General features: G+C 42.6%; 1 protein-coding gene and 1 long non-coding RNA gene across 2 annotated transcripts in view; one reads left to right on the top strand and one right to left on the bottom strand.

Moving 5' to 3' along the window:
* The first annotated feature begins 214 nt into the window (after positions 1–214).
* DCBLD1 (discoidin, CUB and LCCL domain containing 1) overlaps positions 215–24,663 on the top strand; it is a 46,138-nt gene continuing 21,689 nt past the window's right edge. The window contains exons 1-2 of the mRNA XM_059469591.1: positions 215–632; positions 15,646–15,858. Of these exons, the coding sequence (XP_059325574.1) occupies positions 215–632; positions 15,646–15,858 (631 nt within the window). The remainder of the gene's footprint in view (positions 633–15,645; positions 15,859–24,663) is intronic.
* On the bottom strand, positions 18,660–20,177 carry LOC132071840 (uncharacterized). Its single transcript, XR_009418212.1, has 3 exons — positions 19,939–20,177; positions 18,899–19,087; positions 18,660–18,804 (listed from the first exon to the last, which is right to left on the bottom strand). It is a non-coding gene; the product is annotated as an uncharacterized LOC132071840 (long non-coding RNA).

Here is a 24,663-nt window from a genome sequence, read left to right as displayed (position 1 = left end):
TACATGTGTGTGGGCATGTACGCGGCTCGCCAGCTTCGGGGGCTGGCAGGCGATGCCGGAGGCCGCAAGGCTTTGGGGAAACGCCGCGACCCCGGCGCAGCACCCGGAGCGGCGGTGGGCGGGAGAGCGGCGCTCGGCGAGGGGAGGGGGCGGCGGGGCCGCGCCGGCCCCTCGGTCCACGGCAGGAGGAGGAGATACCCCGAGCGGCAGCCCAATGGGAATTGTGGCGCTTCCCCTTCTCCCGTTTCCTCTCTCCACCCCCAGCCCCAGGCCGGGGAGGCGGGAGGCGGCAGCGCTGCAGCCCGGCCACCGGCGGGGCACGGGGCCAGCGGCAGCCCCGCACGGCCCCTTCTCCGCCTCCGCAGAAACACCTGCGGGGGGCAGGATGCCGGGAGGCGGCCGCCCCCGTCCGCGGGAGCGCGGGCTGGCTCCGGAGCCGCCCCAACCAGAAGGAGGAGGAAGAGGAGAGGAAGAGAAAGGAGCGGGAGGGAAGTGGGGAAGTTGTGCCTTGGCCGCCCCGCCGAGAGCCGGAGCCATGGGCCCGGCCGGGGGGGCGCGGGCCGCCCCCTCGCTGCTGCTCTCGCTGCTGCTCGGAGCCTCGGCCCCGCTCTGGCTGCGGGCGGAGACGCTGGGTGAGTGCGGGGCCGGGCGGGGAGGCTCGGCGGGCGCGGCCCCGGGGAGCGGGGGGCGAGCGGAGGGCTGCGGCGGGCTGCCCCCGCCAGCCTCGCCTCCTGCTCTGCCCGAGCGTAGCCTGAGCTGCTCTCGGGGCTGTATATAGCTGACCTGGTTAATCCTCGCCGGGTTTATCCCTGTGTCTGAGTAGCTGAGAGATTAAAGTGGTAACCAGCCTTACGGTAAATGTATACTACGACTTTCTTGGTATTTGTTAATTAGGACTTTTTTTTTTTTTTCTTTTACAATAAGTCAGATAAGCGCCGAAAAAGTCTCGGGAAAGTTGCGTGCCGGGGAGGCCACCTGGGCGCCCGGCTGCGGCCGCGCCTCCGTAGCCCCGGCGGGAGCCCCGGGCGCGGCGGGCGGCGCTGGGTCAGCGGCAGCTCCGCGTCTGCTCCGGCGGCGCCGGGTCGGCAGCCCCGTCCCGCAGCCGCGAACGGGCAGCTCTGCTCTCCTGCCGCCTCGGGGAGAAAGTGAAGTGCCCGTGCTTGTGTCGGGACAAAGTTTCGTAGGGATCTCGAGGGGATGTTCCGAGCCTTTTTGTGGTAGTGCAGTTTGTTGCGAATAGAGTGCGGGTACCGTTCTCTTTGCCCTGTGTTTTTAAGATTCCTGTGTAAATTACCAGTGCAGCTGACATCTCTGCCCGCGGAGTTGCAGCCCCTTGGCTGTTGCATTGCGTGGCCTGATGCATCCGTCTTAGAAGACTTCACTGGCAGCTACCGATAAAATAGCTAGTACTGGCAACTAAGCATCATAATGAGCTTGACAGTGCATTCAGATAACTTAGAAATCCCGTACTAATGTTCCGAGTTGGCTGCAAATTCCAGAACCCAGCGCTGTGCATTAGCTCTATATAGGCATTGGCTTTGTATACAGTCGTTGGCAGAAAGTACTTCGGTTGATTTATACCTGTTCTTCCCATAACCTCCTATTAACAGAGGTTTCTGATACGGCTCTCCACAAAAGGGAGAAGTTGGTATGAGTCGTGTTGCCACTTGCCAGCTTCTTGGTAGCTTAGCTGTTCTGTCCTCTGTGCGCTGGGATTCCAATTTGATATGTTCCAGGAAACATATGTGGCAAAGACAAAAACATTCTCTTAATCCCCTCTTTTCATCAGTGTGTTGAGGGGAGGGGTTTTTTGTTTGTTTTCTCTCTCACCAATGCTTATTCTTCACTCAATGGCACCAGGGAGAAGAAAGTCATTTGGGGTGCAAGTGAGTAATAGTAAGTCTGCTGGGATTTCAGGGGGTTTTTGTGCGTACAGTAACACAGTAGTACGTATGAATGTCCTATCTTGTCCATATTTCCAAATTAATTGGTAAAAGCACTTTTGTTTTATTAATGTTAAAAATGTTTCTACTATCAAATCAACAGAATGGAAAGACAAGTACTATTCTGCTTGGTTCTCTTTGGACCAAACTCAGATTTACAAGATAATCTGTCCAGTGTCTAGAAAGCAGGAAAGATGTTGATTCCCCCCACACACTTCATTTCTCCACGGGTGGAAGTTCTTCTGTGTTTGTTTATTACTATTACCCTATAAATTAAGGGTAATTTAAAGTCACACCAGTGGAGAAAGGAGATAAGGATAAGTGGATACAAACTTCCTGTTACACAAGCCTCTTGACTTGATTTAGAAGTTGTAATGGAGCAGGAGAAGTGCCAGAGTGAATCAGGCTCGAGTTTCAGATAATTCTGTATCTTGTCACCGCTGGTGTTTCCCACCAGCTGGTTCAAAGAAAGATGCACTGGTTTAAGTATATTCAATTTAAAATATCCATTTTTAAAAAACGAAGCATTATATTTTTCTGACACCTCATGAGCTGACTTTACCTTCCTCTTAACTTTTTCTTGAGGGGTGCTACAGAACAAGGATGAAAGGGCTGTTATAGCTTCTGTTCTTCAGTTTCAAATTAAGGAAAGACCTCTTTTTTCACTGTGGCTTGGTTATTTCAGAGAATGACTTGTATCTGAGTGTGGCTGTGTAGAGTCCAGGTGTCAGCACTCTTTCTGTTCTTGAAAACATGTTAAATGTGTGTGTTGTCCGAGGCATCTATGAATGTGGAATTTTGTTGTCCATAAAATGATGATAAGAGAGGCTGTGGATCAAGGGAAACTATTTTAATTTAAAAAATATTTATAGGCTTAGTAGGTCTCACCTGGGAACAAATACTCCATCTATGACTGTCCATGACTGTCCATGAGTAACATATAGCTTTGGGATTTATAATAAGAGGTGGTTCTTTTCTCTTTTTATTCTGCTGTACACCAATCTTTTGGGGTTTCAGTTGCCAGTTCTTTACTGACAAGTAAAAAGTATACCTTTACCTTGTCTAGCAACCTCACACAGCCATCCCATATCCTGGTATCTCTTCTAAAAATGTCCCCCAGTGGTTAAATCTGAAGGCAGAAGGGAACCAAACCTGAACGCATTATCTTTGCCTTTCACCATTCCTTGTCTTTTCTTCTGATGTTGAGCAAGACCTTGAACCATGTAATTGTGAGCAGCAGAAATCATAATTTTGACTCATTTTCTATCACATTTCTGGCCAGTAGGACTTAAAACTGACCCGAAGGTTGTTTGGTTGTAGGAAGGCATAAGAGGAACAGGGATTTTAATCTATTAAGTACAAGATTTAAGCCACTGCTCTTGCTGTACCTCATTTATTTTCACTTCAAATAAAACACAGCTATGTAAACTAGTTCATGTGGGATTTGCAGATCAGCGTCCAGGAGTGAGCTTTGCTTGCTGTGTTCCTGGGTCTGTTGACAGTGGCACCCAATGCCCAATTGGAAGGATCGATGGGGAGCAGACTTTTATATGTTTTGAGGAAAGGCTGTTATTCGATGTGACAACAGTGTATCCAGTAATTACCAGAGATTATGCCTGTTCTCAGGGGCTTGCACAAAACCCTTGCTGAGGAATACTGGTGTGATCATGCTAATCCACTTTGTATGCCCATTTCCAGCAGTTTGAAATGCAGATCGAGATGAGTCTTTCTTGTACCCAAACCCCCGCCCCCCGCTTCAGTTTCTGAATATAAGTGATTGGTAAATTTTCAGTTTGTTTGCATTTTGTCCTTATGTCTGTTTCCTTCCTTGGCTCCCTCTCTCTTGCCTTGGGAATGGTGACTAGAATTGCTAAAGAGGGAAGCAACAGTTTTCCAGTTGCAGTTCATAAGCAATGCAAGTACCCACCACAAGAAAACTGCAATGTTTTCAGTCACACAGCCTTTGCTATAAATAGCTGTAAGCTCTTCATAAGTACTTCACTTTAGGTTATCAGGGGATGTATTTCAAACAAAATCAAAGACAGGGAGGGCAGCAGGAGTCTCTGACAATGCGGGGAAAAAAAGATGCTTTGGGAAAGTTGTTACCTGCATGGCTGTTGAGATATATTTCATGAAAATTATTTGTCGATTTGCATATGCAAAAATATATTCATTTATATTTCTCACATATCAGTGTCACCTTTAGTCCACCTGAGTTACGTGGGTAGCACAGTAAAAACTAGCTTGAAAAAATACCAATTTTGAGGACAGTCATACTACCATATAGAGATGCCTGAGGTACCTTTTCAAAAGTATCTTAGACACCAGGACTGGTATAGTTTTGAAAGCCCTTCTGAGCTCTCACACCATGCTGAGAAGTGTGGTCCTGTGTGGTGGCAGGCACTGAAGTCCTCAGCACAGGCATTGCTGTAGTTTGGGGCTGGCTGTATCGGATCAGATGCTCTCCTGTGGCATTTACTCATCAACATATGGGTTTGCACCATCTGCTAAGAATAAAACAAGCCAGACAAAATCAAAATAAAATCCTTCTGACTGGGTTCAGTGGAATGGTGTTGGATCCCAACTAACTGCAATAAAAAGTATTAATAGCAATGCATAAGAATGAGCGCACAACTTCCCCAAAAGGTTTAATTAGTGTTAGAACTGGGAGTGGGAAACTTCAAATTGGGACAAGCTAATAGTGATGCTTAAATAAAAAAGGATAGTGGTTTGACTAGTTTTAAGAGTATACAGATACCTTCATTTTTCCTTTCAAAAGAAATTACAAATTATCTAATTAAGCTGATTTTGGCCTGTGAAAATTGTGAGTGCTAAAGCCACAATTTTGAGGTTGGCTGTATGCTCATACATAGAGAGAGGCTGCCAGTAGTTTTGGTTAGGATTGTTGATGCTGTGTAATTAGGCCTGGGAGCTGAGTGCTTTGAGGAGAGGAAGCATTTTGGTCTTTCATTGCCTCTCTCCCTGTCTCTTCTTTTGACAGAGCCAGGACTTGCCTCTCAGCAGTTTCCTTCCAAGACATGAAGGCATAGTTTGGTGGTGGTGGTACTTTCTCATCCTCTTTGAGCGAGGTTTCCAGTCCCACTGGGACCATATTTGTGATTTCTATTTCCCTGATGGGATGGGGCTGCTGTCTGATGGCAGCTCCATTCTGCTCCCCCGCACAGGCACAAAGAAGGATGAGGGCACCTGAGCTGTGCAGCATTTGCCCATCTCCAAAGAGCTTCAGTGAAGGTGTTTTCCAGCCAACCACAACAGGGACAGGAGAATAAATGGGGAAAGCAGAGCAGGACAAGGCTAGAAACCCAGTCCCCAGGCCTCCTACAGGACCAGGGTGTTCATTTTTATATTTAGTATCATGCATTTCAGCCTGAGCTGCATCTGTAATTATGTTAGTGTTCATCAGGCATTTAGTTAAGCTCTAAAACATTGTTTCTTCCTTCAGTTGCTGCAGAAACCTCATATCCATCACAGTTTTATTCCATGATGTTTGAGTTTCTGGCATTTCCACCACAAATTGTTTAACAATATTGGATTTCAGTCCAATGCTTTGACATTAAAGTTGAAGTCATGTTGATGTCATCTTCCAGATGTTCCTGTCCACTGAATAAAAATTTTGTTTGTTTGTTTTATTTCAAATTACAAAAACACATGGGGAATTCTGGATGTGATCCCTCATGCTATACAAAGGCCTGTGTGTGTCCTGTCAGAAATCAAACAAAACTTTTCTTCATGGAGTAGCAGCAGAGATTTCAAAAAGCTGGAAACATAGGTGGATTTCTTCACCCACCCAAACAGAATGGCTTTGTTACGTGCCTGAGCCTTGTTGTTGCAGCTGCACTAACTGTGAAGAAAGGAGATGTGTGGCTTCTGCCTGAAATTCACTCGTGTTTTGCTCTGGTGCCACACCAGTTCTGTGTTGGTATGTTGTTTTGATCTTAATAGTCAGCAATGCCTCACTTGTAAAATGAACTCATAACAACAACAACAACAAAAGTCCACACTTTGTCCTCCGGGTCTGCAAAAATCTATTTTAACTTGTAAAATAAATTCAATTATCCTGTGGGTCTCCCTCTGCTGGGATGTTTGAGCAGCGAGGTTCGTGGCTCACATTTGAGCTGCTGCCTTCCCTGTTGTGTCAGCTTCCTCCCAAAGGCAGGGCTTTGTATTAGCCCATGTTTCTTATGTCAGCATGCTGCAGGGGAATTGAAGTTCAAATTCCTCTGAGCTACTGAAGGCTTTTTGAGCAGTCATGTTAACATTTTCAAACCAAGGAATTGGCACTTACTGATCTAGGATTTTAGCACAGACGGAAGAGACCTGTTTAGTTTAAACTCATGGTCTTGCTAATGCTTGTGTTTTGAAAATTTAAAAAATTGTGGTTTTTTAGATGAAACTTAGTTGCTGTGTTTTGTAGGTGGAAAGCAAACTAAAACTGTATCAAACTAAGCAGTTACACCGAGACATTCACTCTTGGGTTGAGTGAAAAACTGTTCAGATCTTTCTACGTATCCTGTTTCAAAAGTCGAGAATGTGATTGTTTAATACTGCTGCTAATCAAAAAATCTGCTCACAATGGAATTATGGAGTTTCAGTATAAGTGGTGAATACAGGGCAAAAACTATACTCTGCTCTTTTCCACATCTATAAGTAAATACCTTTTATGCAGTCTCATTGATGTGTCACAGAAAGCACAAAAATGATGCTGTGGGTCACATGTGGTGCCACAACCAACACTGTAGTACTTAAGTAATGATGTAGCTGCTTTCCTTTCTTTATTTTTTTTTTCTTTTTAAATTTAAAACATCTTTCACAGCAACTATATGTAACCACAATGAATTGGGAAGATCACAAAAGCTTATGGAGTTTCTGCATGTACCATTTTGTTTAGTACCTTAAGGATGAATATCAAACAGGTTGGTTGTGGGACTATACTGATAAAAGGCATTCCTTGCTTTCAGTGCATCAGGCCAGAGTAGTTCTTTGATTGTTTCTTCATCTTAGTTCAGTAAAATTTTGCTTCCGTTTCTCCCAGAGTCACAAAAACCCATTTGTTGTTAGTTAGCAGTAACCATGGAGGAAATAGTTTCTTAGACATTGGGTTCACTGAGTCAAAAGACATGAATTTTTTTTTTGTGCTGGTAAAAGACAATTATTGTTTTCATCACAAACCTGTTTGTTTTCTCTTGAGATACTTGTTAATTTACACCTTGGGGAAAATGGGGTGTTTGTATAATTCACTTTGAGAAAAGTAGCATCCTTTCTCTGGTCCTTTCTTATTAACAAATGACATATTCCACCTGGGTGTACAGGCATAAGAGGTGGATGTGTGATTTTTCAAGTAAGTCAGGACGAGTTTGATTTCCAGAAAAAAAAGACCATTCTCCATCATTGATAACTGTCTGTCTTGCTCAACATGTATCACACTAACAAGGTAATTGCATATTAAAATGAGGGGAGTGTGTGGTTTCATTCTATCATGTTCAGCCATTTCCTCTTGCCCAAATTAAAACTGTTTTGAAATCTTGCCTTCCCACCTGCTACTGTAACTGGAACAGCTCTGCTTCAGCCTCTCCTTACCCTGGTGTCTCTGAATTTCCTGTCCCTGTGGGTTTGTCAGTCCTTAGCACTGCTGTGAATATTCCTATTCCTGTGCAACCCAATATTCGAGTCTGGCCTTGAGCTTGCAGCATATGTTTCCCACACAGTCCAAATTTGGTGCAATATACTGTAAGTTAATCTCCAGTAAAGCATAGCGCAGAGAAAAACCTGGGAAGAAAACAGATGGAGAAAGTAGAGCAAACAATTTGCATACATATGATATGACTCTTAGTTAAGATTAGCATTTCCTACTTTGCCTGAAAAGCCCTTAATAAAAATCCAAAATTCCAGCTTCATGTTTGCCTCAAGTCAGCAGAACTGGAGGAGATGCCCTGATGGCAAAATGTCCCCCCAACCTAGGGACAGCCCAGCACAGGGTAGAAGGAGCTCCATCTCCTGCTCCAGCCCTTTGTTGTTCACACATTTCTGGGTTGCTGTGGGCAGAGGGGCAGGGAAGAAACTGCAGCCTGTGGGATATTTGGTCCTCATAGCCTTCATAGCTCTGAACCATCACCAGGGTCCTGAGTTACTCTGCACGAGTGGCTGATGGAGAACCGTGGCCATCCATTTATTTATAGTCCTTCACAATTCTTTCTGAACACGCAGCTACAAGAAGTGCTTGGCAGTGGACTCGGTGCCTTCTCTGCACTTAAGGTGTGTAATATGGACGTGTATCTCATAGTAATCATTTATTTATTTAGAAAACAAAAAATCAGTTTCCCTTTTGCAAAAATGGAACTCTAAGATTCCTCTGAAATTTACATACATGTGTAGCTCCATTCTCCTATCTGTTCACACCTGAACAATAAGATGTTGAGGTGGTCAGTCACAGCAATATGCCACCTTCATAAAAGGAAAGCATTGAAAAATACTTAAATGAAGCCATGCAATAAATAAATAAATTACAAATCTCTTTTGTTTCAGCAGTTAAAAAGGCATAGAAGTTTTCTCACACCCACAAGCTCAAGAGTGCTGTATTTAGAGTGCTAAAAAGCAAATTCCAGCACTGAAGCTCGCTTCTCTGGCGGGCTACATTTGGGTATAGTGCCTAAGTCCTGGAAGCAGTGACTAAAACATGCTTATTTTTGACATGTACTCTGGTACTGTCTGTCTTTCACAGATTGCAGTGGAACCAGATCGTGATTCACATTTGTGTTAGTGTAAGAAAGACTTTACTACTTGTTCAGGTTTCAAACCTGCATGCTGAGTGTAAAGTTCTGGCTTGGTGGATGTGTCTTCATGTTGATAGAAGAAGTTGCTTATAAGGAGATATCTGCTTTCTTTTGACCTTTTAGCAGTTAAATAAATAAAGTCTCAGATCTTGGTATGTATTTGTCTTTGAGAACTTCTGCAAAGGTGAGAGGTTGCTGGGGTAGTAAAGGCAGCCCAGGTCAGTTGTAGCAATTCCTGCAAAGTCACTGCCATGTAGCTGAAAGCATTTCCCTGTCTACTCCCAGATGGCTGTGCTGCAATGGCTAAAAAACTCAAACTTTGAAAAATGGTCATATGGATGTAAGCTACATTGCTAGATAAGAGTTCAAAAGGGTTGTCAGGGTTTGTTTTTTTCTTTACCTGATGATAGCAATCCAACTGCTTACCAAAATAACTTTTCATAGTTTGAGGCAGAGCATCTCGTGAGGCTGGCTGCAGGGGACATCCTGAGGAAAGCCAGTTCCCAGCTGAGCCTGAATGGCTGTGGGGGTGACTGGGCACATGGTGGGAATCTGTGATTTATGGAACCACAGTAGAACCAATTGGAGGTCATTTGCTTCTTTCTCATTTCTGCTTTAAGAGGGACATTACAGTAAATAATGTCTGTGAAGAGGAGGGAAAAACATGCTGTGGTTTGTTTGGCCTCCTTCTCCTTTTGCATCCCTTTGAAGTTGGCAAGTAAATAATTTGGGCAATAAAATCAGCACTCCACAGTGTTCCTTTGTTTCTTCTGCTGCTCTACCTTCGCTTCCTGCTCTTAGCCCTCCTGGCAGCCACCACTTGGTTAGCTTGGGCAGCAAAATAAGCATCCTCAGGAGCTGCTGCAGCACAGAGGATAAAATGTTTCTTGACTTCTTAATGAAGTTAAATTAAAATACAACTCAAAGAAAATATTTATGTGCTATTTGTTTTTCCTTTTGCAGTAGGGCATACTGTGATGTGGGAGACTTTTTCCCTTAAAAATATATTAATACTAATTTGAAGGCCATGGAGGATGACAATCACTTTGGGGTTTTTTTCATTATAGACTTGCCTTAATTTTTAGTGGCTTCTTTCATTATTTGAAAATAGTTTTTTCTGCATCCACAAAATAATGTAAAGAACATAAAGCTGGACTTCCAAAAAAATCCTCCTGTGGATTTATATACTTTTGAAGCAGGGCTCAGCCAGTTGCTTGGCTGGTGTAAATGGCATCTGCCCTGAATCCAGGGGTTTGTGAAGTTCCCAAATGTGTGGCCATTTCTCCCTCTACCTTCCCTGTGGTGTCAGTGGCTCTGAGCCCAGCACTGCTGGGAAGGAGGACTTGGGGTTCTCACCTGCCCAACAATGCATCAGGGCTGTGGTGTTGCCCTTTGTTTGAGGGCCAACAGGAAAAGTACTCACTGTCAGGAAAAGCACAAAGCTCTGACATCTCACTATTCTCTGTGGAAGTGAAGGGTTTAGGTCCTGCTTTTGTGGAGGTGTCTCTTCTGTTGTAATGGCACAGTAAAGAGCTGATGCTCTTGACCCAGGTTTGGCAGTGTAGAGGTTAGAGATGAAGCAGTTAACTCTGCATTTTACTCCACCTCAGAAAGCAGTGAAGATGTGAACCCATTTATGTTTGCAGCATGCATGGTTCTGTTAGTAATGAAGGTTAGAGTTGCTGTATGAAAACCAAAGTGTTTTCAGACCACTGCAGTGGATTTAGATGGCATCTGGCAAGAAAACTTGGATTTTTTTTCTCTTTTCTCCTATCCTACGTGAGCAGAGAGGGCACAGGTTTGACTGGAAGGAGTTGATTTCCTTCTTGGATACTTATCTGTTCTTATGCATAACTCAAATCTCATTTCAAGATGCAAAACTCCTTGACTCAGTTATTATTGTAGCTTTTAATAAGCTGAAGTTATTACTTCAGTGAAAGCAATGTGGAAGATGGGAGAAATCTCTTTTCTCCTTGTGGGGCTTCTCATCAGAGCTCTCAGAGCCATAGTTTTGACTCCATGGCATTCTGCCCCCTTTGACTGTGCCCATTTGCTGCAGTGGCTCTTCAGAAAATGCTGAATTTTTTGGGCTGGATTCAGAGTTTAGGTATTCAAACGCAGTTTTCTGCTCTCCTCTCAAACAAAGGCGTGGAAAAGGGAGAAGGACAGGCCATGAGCTCCCAACAGCTCTGTTCCCTGTCCTCCATGTGGAGTAGAGGAACCTGCCTTCTCCCAAGCACCACCATGAAGGTGACCTTCAAAGGATGTCAAACTGGGCGAGAGGAGGGTGGAAGGGAAATAAAGTTGCTTTGGGGGTCTTCATCCCAGTGGAAAGAGTGGGCAGCCAAGGGACACCAGGCAGCAGCAATCTGTAACCAGGGAGAGCAAGTGGGAAAAGCTGGGGCCCCACGGGGCTCCTGCGATGGAATGGGGAGCAGCAGGCTGGGTGCGTGATCACGCCTAGGTATAACATGTATTTAGCACTGGAGTGAGTCCAAGGCTGCTATGAGTTGCTGCATGAGGGTGAATCAGAGGGATGAAAAAGGCAGCTGTTTGCTGCCAGGATATTGTAGCACTGCTTTTGAAAATGCTTTGATATCATACACTGTAACTGTTTTGTAATTGGCCGAATCAACGTGTTTCTGAAAGGTGCAGCACATGGAAACTTCATAGAGCACTTATTTGAAAAACTGCAGCCTTTTGCCTGTCACAGAAGGGAATGTGCTGAGTGGTTGCATGAAGGCACTGTGTGCATCCACACGTGTGTGCAGCCAAGGGGTGGAAAAGCCCAGGGAGCAGGGGAGTGAGAGACTGTGGCTCGGATTGTGTGCTGGGCCTAGGAAGGGATGGAAGGAGAGGGTCAGTCCAGTCAGGTGGTTTTGGGTGACAGGAGGGTACCAGAAGGAACCTAGTACCTGTTAGGGGCTGTGTCCCAGGCAGCTCACAGACTGGGGCCAGAGTTTGTTTGTGGGCGTTGATTTCATCACCTCTGTCCTTCCTGGGCAGGTTGGATGCTGGAGGGGCCCTCCTGCCTGTGGGCCAGCAGCCATGGTCAGACCCAGCACAGACACAGATGCTTCTTCACCTTGTCCCACATGCATCCTTTACATCTGTGTCTGAGCGTGGGGATACCTGCCAGCCCCTTGGGGTCTCCTCTTGTCCTCTCCACAGCCACATGTGCTGGTGTCGTCTGGTGGGGTCCCAGGTTTGGGGTTACAGACAGGCCCTGCTCTTGGCCAGCACCCTGTGAGAGAGGGCAAGGTGTGAGTGGCATGCCTGCTGCTGTGGCAGAAGGTGCCAGCTGTGGTTCTTCCTTCTTGGGGAGTTGTTGGAGTTGTTTCCATCATCTGCCGTGGGAGATTATTTTTATCTCTGGTAAACAGCCTTAATTCCAGTGCTGTGTGATCTCTGGTATAACCTGCAGCTAGGCCAGCAGGTGGTCGCCCACGGCTCAGAGATCATATCTTGATCTGGATTCAAGTGCTGATGGGAACCTGTTCTACAAAGCATGTTTGATGTGTTTTCAATAACCCCTGGTGCTGGGGAGAGATTTTATTAAATCTGAGTAGGTTTACATTCTCTGGTTTTTTAGTACCTTAGGTCAAATGTGTTGCTTTGCTTCTGTCCAGTGAGAAGTGATGAAACCTGGATGTCTGAGGCAAGGCTGACAGCTTCTTGCCAAATGGGGTGATAGAAAACAGTTCTCAGAAGTAATGATAAGTGAAAATTTAGTGTCAGCAAGAAAGTCTGTGTCAAACTGACTGGTTAAATAAACATATTTCCATCCAGAAGAGCTGTGCCTATAGAAGAGAGTGTGACATCAGGTGTTTAAGCCATAGTTTTCATAAGGACAAGGAGTTGTGTTTTCACTCACTGTATTTTAAGTTTGGCCGACATATTTCTACTGAAAATCAAAATTTCCTGTGGAAAATAATAAGAGCAAAACTAATGGCAGCATTTTTCACATTTTACATTTGATAATGTGATTAGGGATATGCTTGAATTCCTTACAACTTGCCTCCTTTTCTGAGCCCTTGTTATATAGTGATGTTATATTTGGGAGTTTTTAACTAATATTTAGTCATTAATTTGTTCTTTGACTTGTCAGATCCTGAGCTTTATTCTACCTTCCCTCTGTACCTTCTGACTCCTTCTGTTGGGTGTGTTTTCCAGCAAATTTCAGTGTACCAGAGCAAAGAAAAATCTTAATCTTGCGGAGAAACTCAGAATTCAGAGCTGCAGTCAGCTTTCTCTGTAAGAAGCAATAGTTACTAGGACTTGGTCTGACTTTTTGGACATTACTTTGGTTCTTGTGGCAAACAAGCTTATATCATTACCTTTTGCTTCATGGCAGGCAGGCAGAACTGAGGCAGCAAGGGATGTTATAGGTGCAGGCTGATAGGCTGATGCTGAGCCTTCCTCTTCTGAGCTTTGGAGTGTTTGGATGGCCATGCTCCACCAGTGAAAAGTCAGAAAATAGCATTGATGCTTTCTTAGCTCAAAAGATGTTCTGGTGTTAATGCTCTCTCTCAAAGACAGATTTAACAAAAAAAAAGGAGTTTCTCTGGGAACAAGACCTTGTATAACCTCAACAGAGGAGGATGGCAAGCTGAGGTCTCTCATGTATGGCTTTGCCTGTAGACTTTCTGCAGAAATACACGGCTCTGTGACCTGGACAGTTGTCAGGGTCTTGGCATGATAGCAAGGTCTTTGCAGTTTTTTGAGCAGCATTTTGCACCAAAGTAGATCCTTGGCATTGTACAAAGGTGACAGAGGCCAGAACATAGCCCAGTAAGATGAAGTCTGTGACTTTCCATTTTAAGGAGTTCATCCCCATGTGATTCCATAACTTTACCGCTGTTTTTCCCTTTCTTCCCTACTAAGGATATGTTGCAAACAAAGCTCTATATTGTAGTTTCTTTATTCCAGCTAAAATAAGTTCTCACAGTTAGAAACATGCCGTTTAAATTAAAGGCCATGGGCAGTTCTTTTTATACTGTACAGCAGTTGGCTACACAGGCATCAAGGTTGTCCTGTGTCCTGCTGGAAGTGGTCTGGTTTTACACTGCCTAGACCTTTGTGGACCCCTCTCTCTTCAAAAAGCTGACAGCTCATCTACCATATTGTTCTTTATATCTTCACTCATGTTGCCAAAAGTTTCCATTAAAAGGTGATTTGCTCATGAAGCCAGCTTTCCTTTCATCTTGATTTTTTTCCTAGGCATCCTAAAGTCAACAGTGCTTGGTTAAAAACCCTGAACAGCAGATGCTTTTCAAAGCATGTGAAAAAGGAGATCTGAAAAAAACCATATTGAATATGTTTTATGGTGATATGATTTTGGATCTATATCTCCTATTCACCTCTATTTCCAGCATGAACCTATGACAAAAATAAATACTAGGCAACAAAGCTAGTAGTAATGCCAAAGCTTCAAAATAAATGTGATTGCTTGTGAAAGAGCAGTTGAGTGAGTTGGATGAAATGGCAGTGTAATTATATGGTAGCAAGTCAAAGTTTGATAGCTTGGAGCTTATCTTAGCACAGCATGCCACTTCTCCCCCCTTCTTGGTATGGCAACACTTCTTTTTCAACACTTCATTCCTAGTTTTTCCTTTTTAAAAAATCCTATCAAACCTTAAGTTTGTTGTTTCTAATGATTTTGGAAGGAAATTCAGATAGTAATTAAAATGGCACAGACCAAAACCATTTAACGAAAATATCCCCAAAAGGAAAATTTTGAGTAGTTAATGTGAACATTATGAATTCCCATCTCCTGCAGGATTCTTTATTTTGTTAACACTTCTTGGATTAGCTTCAGTTTTGCCAAGATAAAGGATAACAGAATGCAAGACTCCTATGGAATGTGTGCCTATGCCCTAAATGACCTGAAACTGAGGACTGCCTGTATGTGTGTGTATATGACACTAGTCCACTGCCACAAATATTTCCATTATTTGGAAGATTGGGCAGAACAAAATAGCTTAAGCTTTAGAATACAAATTTTAAGTTACTAGTATGCTTTTAAATAGTTCAGTAAAAATTGCTTCCTTTAGTAGTCAAGGTCTCTTATCTGATACCTGCTTCCTTCCCCCGCTATGGATGCTTCCTGTTTTCCATGTCAGTCCACACATCCCCCTATGTATTTCCATGTGCCTTTTCCTGTTGTCCTCTGATCAGGTGCAGCTGCTCCTCAGATGCCTCTCCACCAAGGAAAGGTTCCAGAGCTGAGCTGGCTCCTTACATTGCCATGAAGACACACTTTGAGGGCCCCTACCCTCACCTCTTGAGCAAAGAGGCAGCAGCTCGTGCTTTTCAGGGAATGCTGCTGCAAAGTAGCCTGTGTACCACTGACAGTGCACGCCCCACTTTGGAAGTCCCTCTTGTGCCTTCACCCTGTGCTGTTAGTACTTTGCAAGTGGCACAAGAAAAACAGCAGGAAAATAAGATGTGTCAGGTGTGTGATAGTAGGCAGTTAAGTCATGTCTCTGCTTTCATGTGTGACTCAGTTACCCTCTCTGAGATGGCTATTGCTGTGGAAATAAAATGCTGACTCATAACTGGGAGAAAATTACTTAAGGAAAGATCCTGCTCTTTACATGTGGAATTGCATCTTCAGGGATTTATTAGGGTTTGGCTACAAAGCAGAAAGCCAGAGAGACACTGTCTGTATCTTACTGTCAAATACACCCCAGTTCATGGGGGTTTCCAACCCTTCTTTCTACTGCTTTACAAGAGAAATGTGACTAAATTTATTTCAGCTACCTATGTTCCAACAACAGCAGAAGTGAGGTGGAGTATTACAAAATGCTTATTTAAAAGAGAAAAGTGCACGAGACATGATTATGTAGGCAGTATTTTCTTACATTTTTTTTTAATTGAGGAATACATTCTGTTTCTCTTCCTTTCTCCAGGGGATGGATGTGGGCACACAGTGATGTATCAGGACAGTGGGACACTGGCATCCAAGAACTATCCTGGGACATACCCAAACTACACTCTTTGTGAGAAGAAAATCCAAGTGCCTCCAGGAAAACGCCTGATCTTGAAAATCGGAGACCTGGATATTGAATCACAGAAATGCGAGTCCAGCTACCTTACCATCCAGAGCTCTTCAACACTGCATGGTATGTGAGAGACAAGGCCATGGTCAGTGAATGAACTGGTGAAAGCAAGAGTAAAAAGCAGCTTAGCAAAATGCAAGAAACAGCCTTTGTGCTCTCCTCCTCCTTTCTGTATTCAGGTGTTTCATTCTCTGTGTGGGAAGCCACTGTCCCACCATGTGTGGTTCTGCCAAGGCTGAGGTTCTGCCCCTCTGTGCTGTGCTGCAGAGGGGCTGCTGGGGCTCGGTCACAGCACTCCTGAGGGCTCTGCCTTCACACCTGCAGAGCTGGATCATCACAGTTTCATACAGCAAGTCTGTAGATCTGTATCAGCCCTGCTCCCTTCTTGAGCAGGGGAAGAGCTTCCTCACAAACTAGACAAAGATGAGAAATTGGAGTCAGTGATCCTGTGTGTCTCTATTCCTAGGCAGCCCATGGCTCAGAGAAGAGATAACCTTTACTATTGCTAGCTGTCAGCCACCTTACTAATGTACAGGCTTTAATACTTGCAGATATTAAATGCATACAAGAGCCAGACTGCACTCTTGTAAGAGATTTGCACAGGAAGATAAGCAAATAATCTGCTACAGCTGTGCACGTAAAACAATCATAATGGCAACAGGATTCTCCCCAGGGAGAACATGAGGCCTTCCTCAAAATGGTTTTCCCAACCAGTTGTCACAGAAACTTTTGATCTGCACTTTCTAGAAGAGTCAAACTGATTTTCAAGTCGTGCACCCTTTTTCAGAAATCCAGTTTAAATTCAAAGCTGCAAGGAGTTATGCAATGTAGGAATAAACTCATGAATTGACAGTTCATAAAATTTTGCCTGCTGGGAGTGGGCTGTGTAGCCCTTCAGTCAGCTGAGGCTATATGTACTGTCCTGGGCTTAACAAGCAGAATGGATTCAAGGGAAAAATGTGATGAAGAAATGAGCTGCACAGAGCCTCTGCAGGTTTTCCACCTCACTGCTTGGCTCAGAAAAGTATGTGGTTCTCCAAAGATGAGATCTCATAGGATATCTTAGTAGTAAGGAGGGTTGATTGCCTTTCATTTATCAATATGATGGGCTTATCACTCATCTGGTAAGAGAAGATCAAGTGAGGTATTAAAGGCTTGCTCACAAAGGAAGGTAAAGGTAATTATTGTTCTCATGGGGGAGGTATTACATTTTGAAGCAACCTTCAGTAAGAGTGGGCAGTGACATGCTGATATCTGAGCCTGCACAGAGCTTGATTTGAGGCATAAGGAGCATCTCTGTTCATGTCTGCTGGAATTCTTTAGTGTTATTTATTTCTTCAGTGAGAAGGGGTGAAGCACTGGAACAGGTTGCCCAGAGAAGCTGTGGAGTTCCATCCCTGGAAGTGTTCAAGGCCAGGTTGGATGGGGACCTGACCAACCTAATCTAGTGGAAGGTCCCTGCCCATGCCAGGGAGGGTTGGAATTAGATGCTCTTTAAGATCCCTTACAACCCAAGCCATAGTTTTATAGTTTTGTGATCTGTTTTGTAACTAAGTAATGAGTTGTGTTCACCTGAAGCAGTCTGTCTGTACTTAGCAGTAAGAAATAGGTGGTTATTATTGCATTAGCATATCTCTGAATAATTTTTATTGATACTCTCTTGACATTTCCAATCTAAATCTTCTCGGAAACAGGGATAAATCAACATATTGTTTTTTGAAGTGAAAAATGAAGCTTGGATGTTGATTGAAATTCTGGCTCCTTACAGATCAGCCTGAAGGCATCTTCACATCATTTATACTGCAGTTATTCAGCCTATAAGCCCAGAATGGCTGTGTATTATGCAACCAAGTCCACATAATTAATTTTTTTAAAGTATTCCCACACCCATTTTTAGATCTGATTAGTAACGTCTGATGCATGTGGACTGTAATTTGCATTCTCAGTAGTGAGCTGCACAATTAGCAGATTTTGGTCATATCTGATTAAACCAGTTTTACAGTTTAGGCAGACTTACCATCTGTAATGGTTTTTGTGGTCTGCAGCTCACTGTAGACTTTCCCACCAGCATACCTACAGAGTGTCTGTTCTACATTCAGGCAAACCCATGCAGAATGGATGTGGAAATAGTTCTATAGGCATACATTCATTATGTTTGCTTATGTTTTAAAAGACACGTGAATTCTTAGATGAGATTAGAGCTTCTCTAAGTCATTTTTTCCAACACTCTTGCTATAGCTTTGGGTTTCAATATGCATTTATTAAAGTGAAAGAAGCCCTGTGAATAAGCTCTGCTACATCCATTCACTCTGTTAAGTGTCCTTTTAGACAGCTGTTTCTGAACTCAGATCTCCTCTTTGCAACCCTTCTCTCTTCATGAACATCTACAGGCAGGTCAACATCTTCCCTCTGGCTGAGGAGATACTGACCTTAGACATCAAAATTCTTTTGTGGGATGATGGAGTCCTGAAAATATTTTGCAAGCGCTGAAAACATCTGAGCAATTAAAAACTAATCTTGGTGTGTTTTCTGTATTTGACCTGGGTTTAAAAAGGAAAACCTAAAAAGTAAAGTATGAAAGATGACAATGGGAATGCTGCTCATGTTTCAAATTAGTCTGAGCAGCCTTTGCTCTTTATTTGGGAGGTTTGCAATTACAAGACAATGAGGTCCAAAGGGAAATATGTTTTAAATATCATGCTGGTTTCTTCTGCTCTACAGAAAACAACAGCATGAATGTCATTATGAATAAAAACATCTGTTGAGGAGTATATCTAAAGCTTGGAAAATTGGTCAGAGGCAAAATACTAGATTATGTGTACAAATATAAAATTAGTGTGAAGAAGGCTCCAGATGATAAAGTATTGTTTTCCTTTCAGATTTCTTCCAGTCTTTACATATAACTGTGATTCATTCATCATTATAACCATCTGCAGGGATTCTTGCAATACAGCAAGGAGTAACTCAATTTGTCTTTGGGGTATTTATGTTCCATGCAGCAAAGGGAATCTGTTAAATACAAATGAAGGGATTAATTGATTTATGTTAGCAGGAATATTGATGCTACTTCAGTAAGGTGGTGACTACAGATTAGAGCACCTACCTGCAGATTTTATAGACGTTCTGGACATTCCTTGAATTCTGCAGATGGATAGAAGAGTATGATTCATTCCTAGAAAAGCATGCAGTTGTTCCGTGTGCTGATCTACTGAAGCCTTTCTCAGTCTCAACTCAAACACAAATGTGACACTACAGTTCTTCTCACCTTTGGTACTTCTCAGCTTTGATGGACCTGTGAAAGCAGCTATTGAATTTATATTTCTCCAATATTGCAATTAAAAGATGATAGTTAAATAATTTTAATGAAGCTCTGAAACTGGAGTCATACAGGGTCTTGACAGTGTATCTCTGAGTTATTACTCTGCAAATTATTTTCTTTAGTGTTCACTGGAGAAAGGAACCTGTAGCAAGCCTTTTCTTTCAAGCTGTTAGCTCTGTGTTCAGACATAGCTGTGAAAATATTAATCATCAGTCAGCAAAGGGAGTCTAACACCCGTTTTGGTGAAACTGAGTCACCTTTGTCTGACAAACATTTAAATATTAGCACAGCTTTGCACAGGTTGTGTCTATGAGAAATAAATAGATGATCGTGGTCTGTTTCAAAGGCACAGTTTTTGACTGGATTAAAATATGGTGTTTTTGTCCCACAGAAAATTAATATGAGCATAATCTCACAGTGCAGACAAGGTGCAGCCTTTGCCGAAATGCTTTTCTTCTCGAGTTAATTGCATTATCTGAGCATATTAAAAATACTGAGCTCTGAAGTAGAGCTTCTGATTTTTTAATTAGTTAAAGGGATATGTGAAAACAAGATTAACCATGTCAGCCCTGTAGTTCTCAAGAACAAAATTTGCACTACTTATGAAGGTGGATCATAGATGTTTTAAAAGTTTGACAGGAACTGCTTTTAGTCTGCTTCTTTTAATGTCTCTATCAAATTTCTGTACCTCTTTTGACCCCTTTTTTTGCTTTTTTCTATCTCTTCCCCATCTAATGGCTTGGTATTTTTTCCCTTAATTTTGTGAGATGATCATCAGTCTTGACTGGAGAGAAAGCCAAAAGAAGAGATAAGTGCCTACTTACTTCCTCATTCACTTGCAGTCAGTAGGAGGTTGATGTGTTCCTCTGGGGTGGATGTCAGAGCTGCTGAGTGACTAGTAATAATTTGGAGAGTTAGTGCAGTTGACTTGTTCTTGCATAATTTACAGCTGGTAACTAACGTGAAATAGAGAATTTACTGAAAATGCTTTCTTCTCCCCACACCCCATCACTAAAGGTACAGAGTGCCTTCGGATGCCTCCTGCCTGTCATTATGGCTTGAGGGGATTCACCAAACCAGTTGCTCCTTATTATGTATTGAAATAAATATCTTGCTTGAATAAAGGGTGTGTCCAGATTTCTTTTTCATCCCTCAAAGGAAACTTGTTATTACTGTATTGTTTCTGGTATTTCAGGAAACCCAGAGAAATGCCCAGACAAGTTCTTGCTGAAGATCAAGTTGAGCAGTTTCTTAACAGCCAAAACACTTTTAACAGATGGGTTTCACCTGAGTGGTTGCAGTATCCTGAGTTTTCAGCTTTGGAAGGATTGATGCAACAAAGAATGTCAGCATTTTTTTTTTCAAACACACCTTTTTTCCTGTTAGCTGCATACAGTGTGTTAACCTCTGTTTTTTTTGTTAAAGTACAGTTTTTCACTCGTGATTACTAGTTGTTGCTGTGTGTCTGTGTTTGGATTTGGCTAAAACCACAACCATGTTAAAAGAGGCAATCTCACCTGAGGTCAAGCAGGCAGACCAGCCTGTGCAGGTGGTGCAGATGCTCCATTTTAAAGTTGTGATTACTTCCCCAACCTCACTCAGATGCCTTTTCCTTTCCTTTGTTGCAGTCTTTGGCAACCCTTTGGAAACATTAACCGAAAGTTGTGTTTGTTTTTCCTGAAACAAGAAATGCTTACCACTCAGCCAGAGGTCAGACTGTGTTGCAGAGAGTTAAATGTTGAATAACCAGGCTGTCTCATCCTGACTGCTCTGTCATGTCGTATCTGCAGTGTTAAATTGCAAGGAAGGGCATAGAGCAGCACTTTCTGTGTCCTTGCAGGGTCCTGCAGGTTCCCACTGCGCCATGTGTGTGTCAGGGTTGGAGCAGAGAGGACCTCTCTTGGTAAGGGGGAGAGGAAGAGTTACTGCTTATCAAAGTATTTGTGTGAATGCGGGATGGAGATGGATTTTGAGACTGAAGCTGTTTTCATACAACAGATCCTTGCTGGTTTTGTGAACTATTTGTGAAACACTTGTACTCTGGATGAGTTTTTAGCTCTGAAGTGAAACAAGTGTAATCCATGTTCATCTAATCCCCTGTCCTTTCCCAGCTACTGAGGTATTCCAAATTTACTTATTTGAGAAAAGGCTACAATTTAAAACATTGTTTTCCCCAAACAAATGCAAATTAAGGCATGATAATCGTTTAGAGGCACATCCATGGATTGTTGCTGCATCTTGCCTGCCAACCATGGCTTACTCTGCAAGTAAAGACTGAAAAAAGGGAGAAGATTCTCTGTTGAACAGAGACATAATTATTTAATATCCAAACCAAGTTTCTTAAAGACTTGACTTAAAGCAAATGTCAAGCTGCAGATTTCAAATGAAGTTGAGGAATATGAAAGCAGAATGAGCATAGTGAACTGGCCATTCAATAGCTGAAGAGGGAAATAGTTGCTTCTAAAAGGAAGCAAAAGCCTTACAGAAGAGGCAGAAAGTATTAAGAATTAGAGAAACAAGCAGCATGTAGGCATTGCCAGCTGGTGTGAAAGAAGAGAGTCCTCTGGGCACAGTACTTCTTAAGGGAAGTGGAAAAAATAAAGGAACATAATTCAACAAGGAAAGCTCAGCTGCTGTGCCAGAGCCCGGTTGACAGTAGAAGTAAAGTAGACCTCATAAAACCAGACAATGCTGTAAAGATCATCAGATTTGCAAAACAACACTGTTATGAAAAAGACAAAAGCAGTAGGCTATTGCTAACATTGAAAAAATAAACAAAGTGTAAAATAGTTTCTTCAGTCTTCAGAGGGGCCAGCCAAAGGATATCCACAAGACAATTTACTGTATATCTTGCAGGATGTTAATACTACTTGGAGACAGAAGTGTTTTATTTAAGCCACCTAAACCATACTAACAGATCAGATATTCTTCATGAAAAGCATTAAAAGTTAGTTTAATTATGGAGAATATTAAAATGAGTATGGTTGAAATCCTTAGACCCCTAATATGTCTCCTGCAGAATTTTTATAAATATGTATAAAAGGAATCTGGAGTGAACAGACGGACCCACAGTTGGGTCAACTTCTTAATGAGACACAGGAAGAAGGAAAGGCCCTGGCATCTAGATACAGTAATATTGAAATATGGAGAACACCTACTCAGCTTCATCACATGTAACACATCTGTTTATTAAATCAAACTCTTTCCTTTGTTCTTATAAACAAACCAGATAATCCTGCCTACTTACCCCAGCAGGGCCCCAGCCAAGTCACTTTAACAGGAAGCTGAGAGGGATCAGCATTCATGACTCGTTTTTCAAGCCGAATATGCAAAACAGCCCACCTCACAACTAACATTAGAAGATGAAAAACTGATAACGTGATCTGGCAGTTCTCAAAGGGGATCTTAAAAAACTGCTGGCTAAGTCCCAGGTTTAGGAATTAAATATTTATCCAGAGTCAAGTCCAATTGCTGCAGTAAAAATTAACAGGACCCTATAAGCAAGTTTCTCATTTTCATACTGGGGCTTTCTCCATCATCTCTCATCTTCACTGTGGTTGTACAGTATTCATATGGACAGCCCAGGCAAGTCTGAGGACCTGACAGTGAAGTGCTGATAAGGTTTAATTCAATTATCTGAATTGTTGAGAAGAAATATATTGAAATGTTTTGCAAGGCTTCCTCAGTTTGCAGCAAAAGAACAAGGGAATGTTTCATAGTATTAATAAATTCTATCTGCCCACACCCCCCCCTTTTTTTTTCTTACAAATCTTTGCAGAAAACTTATAAACCTTTGGAAAATTACTCCCTTAAGTATATACTCTTTCTTACTTCTATATCCTTTAAGGAATTAATCCTAGGCTCCCTTTTTTTTGAGCTACCTATGGGAATATCTTGGTATGCCAGAACTGCTCTTGGCAGAGGATAACCATAGCCTGGTAACCTTTTTAGATTTATTACTTCATAGTGGACACTTGTCTTTAGACTGAATGTTGGTTTCTTAAGCTGATCGCTTCTGAATTTCTTGCTTTAATTTGGATTATACAGCTCTGTGTGTCTAGACTAATTTATATTTTATTTTATTGGTTTTGTCATGATGTATGATTTGTTTGTATAATTATCTGGAACATATGTAGACTTGCTACTGGAGGAGACACTCATCCCTGATCCGGCTGATGTGTGGTTGTGTGAATCAGCCATCTAAATTATACCTCCAGAGTAGACAGGTCACTGCCAATCACTGTGAGGGAGAGAGCCAAAGCACACTTGTGAGAAAATATGTAGAGACAGACCTTGAGAGAAGAAAAGGACTAAAGCTTTCTCAGGTGCTTTATTTTGAAGACGTGCAATGCTCCTTGTCTTTCCCCCATTTCTCTCTCTCTCAGAAAAATATCTAAGTTAGCACTTCTCCCACTGCAACCTGACACAAAAGACCTTCTCAAATAAATCACTCGTGCAGTTGACTGGTATGACACAGTGTCAGATGCTGTCTTTTTGATAAGTTCATTTCCTAAGCAATTTATTTAACCCTTTTTATAGACATTGTTTTCTCTGACTAAGTTGTGAGTCATTTTTCAACACACGAGTACTCCAGGGAAATGTCACACTCGTCGCTTGTTTCTCTGCCTGCCTGCCTTCACCATACGATTTTTAAGCCAAAAGGACAAGAGTTCCTCCTTTTGTTTGTCCCTTCTGCTGACAGCTGGCTCTGATTGGGCCACTCTATAGGCTGACCTTATAGTTGTTATAAGGCAAATGAAGTATTTGGAAAAGAGCCCCTTCCCTAACCCAGAGCACCAAGCAAAATGAAGAAGCTTTTAGGAGCCTGTTATGATGTGTATCACTCATCAGATTTGTGTCATAATGTGAGTGTAATTACTTGTGTCTCAGAAGTCACTTCCAGGTTGCCCTAAAGTAGCCACCACCAACAAGATGAGGTTGTCTAGGTAAAATCAAAATGGTTGTTTTTCATCCCAAATGCTTGCTTTAGGACACAAAAGCTGTCATTCACCTCAGCAGAACAGATGGGCTGAGGGCTTGTAAAGGGTCATTTGGATTTTTTTTCCTCTAGGGAAAAAAGTCTCTTTGCCATCTTAAAAAAACCTCTTCTTTGCAGTTTATATTGTACATAGACTCATAAATTTGAACAAGTATATCCAAACTGCTTTGAATTTTCTGTATTATCTGTGCCTGAGGGCATCTAGGGACAACTGTTTGCACCCAGGTATGGTGACAGAAGGCCAATGCAAAGACTGTGGCAGTCTCAAAGGAACACTCCCCTTGGGAACTGACTTTCTGAGAAGCAAATGTAATTACTAGGAGTCCTGGGCATGCCTGCTGTCACAAGAAAGGAGTGTCCCAAAGACTGTTCCAAGATACTGCAGTTGGTAGCTATAAAACCCTTATCTAATTCACTGTAAGCACAAGGCTGTTGTCTCCCTGTCCCACTCCCTTCATCTTCCCCTTTCTTTCCCTCTCTTTCTTGTTTAAAACTCTAGAGACTTGAACTGTATATTACCATGTGTTTTAAAATGGAAAAAGCTTAGGAA

This window comes from Ammospiza nelsoni, chromosome 3 (genome assembly GCF_027579445.1).
Source record: "Ammospiza nelsoni isolate bAmmNel1 chromosome 3, bAmmNel1.pri, whole genome shotgun sequence".
NCBI classification, from domain to species: Eukaryota; Metazoa; Chordata; class Aves; order Passeriformes; family Passerellidae; genus Ammospiza; species Ammospiza nelsoni.
Note: the sequence above shows the minus strand (reverse complement) of the source record. Positions and strands in the feature narration are given on the sequence as shown.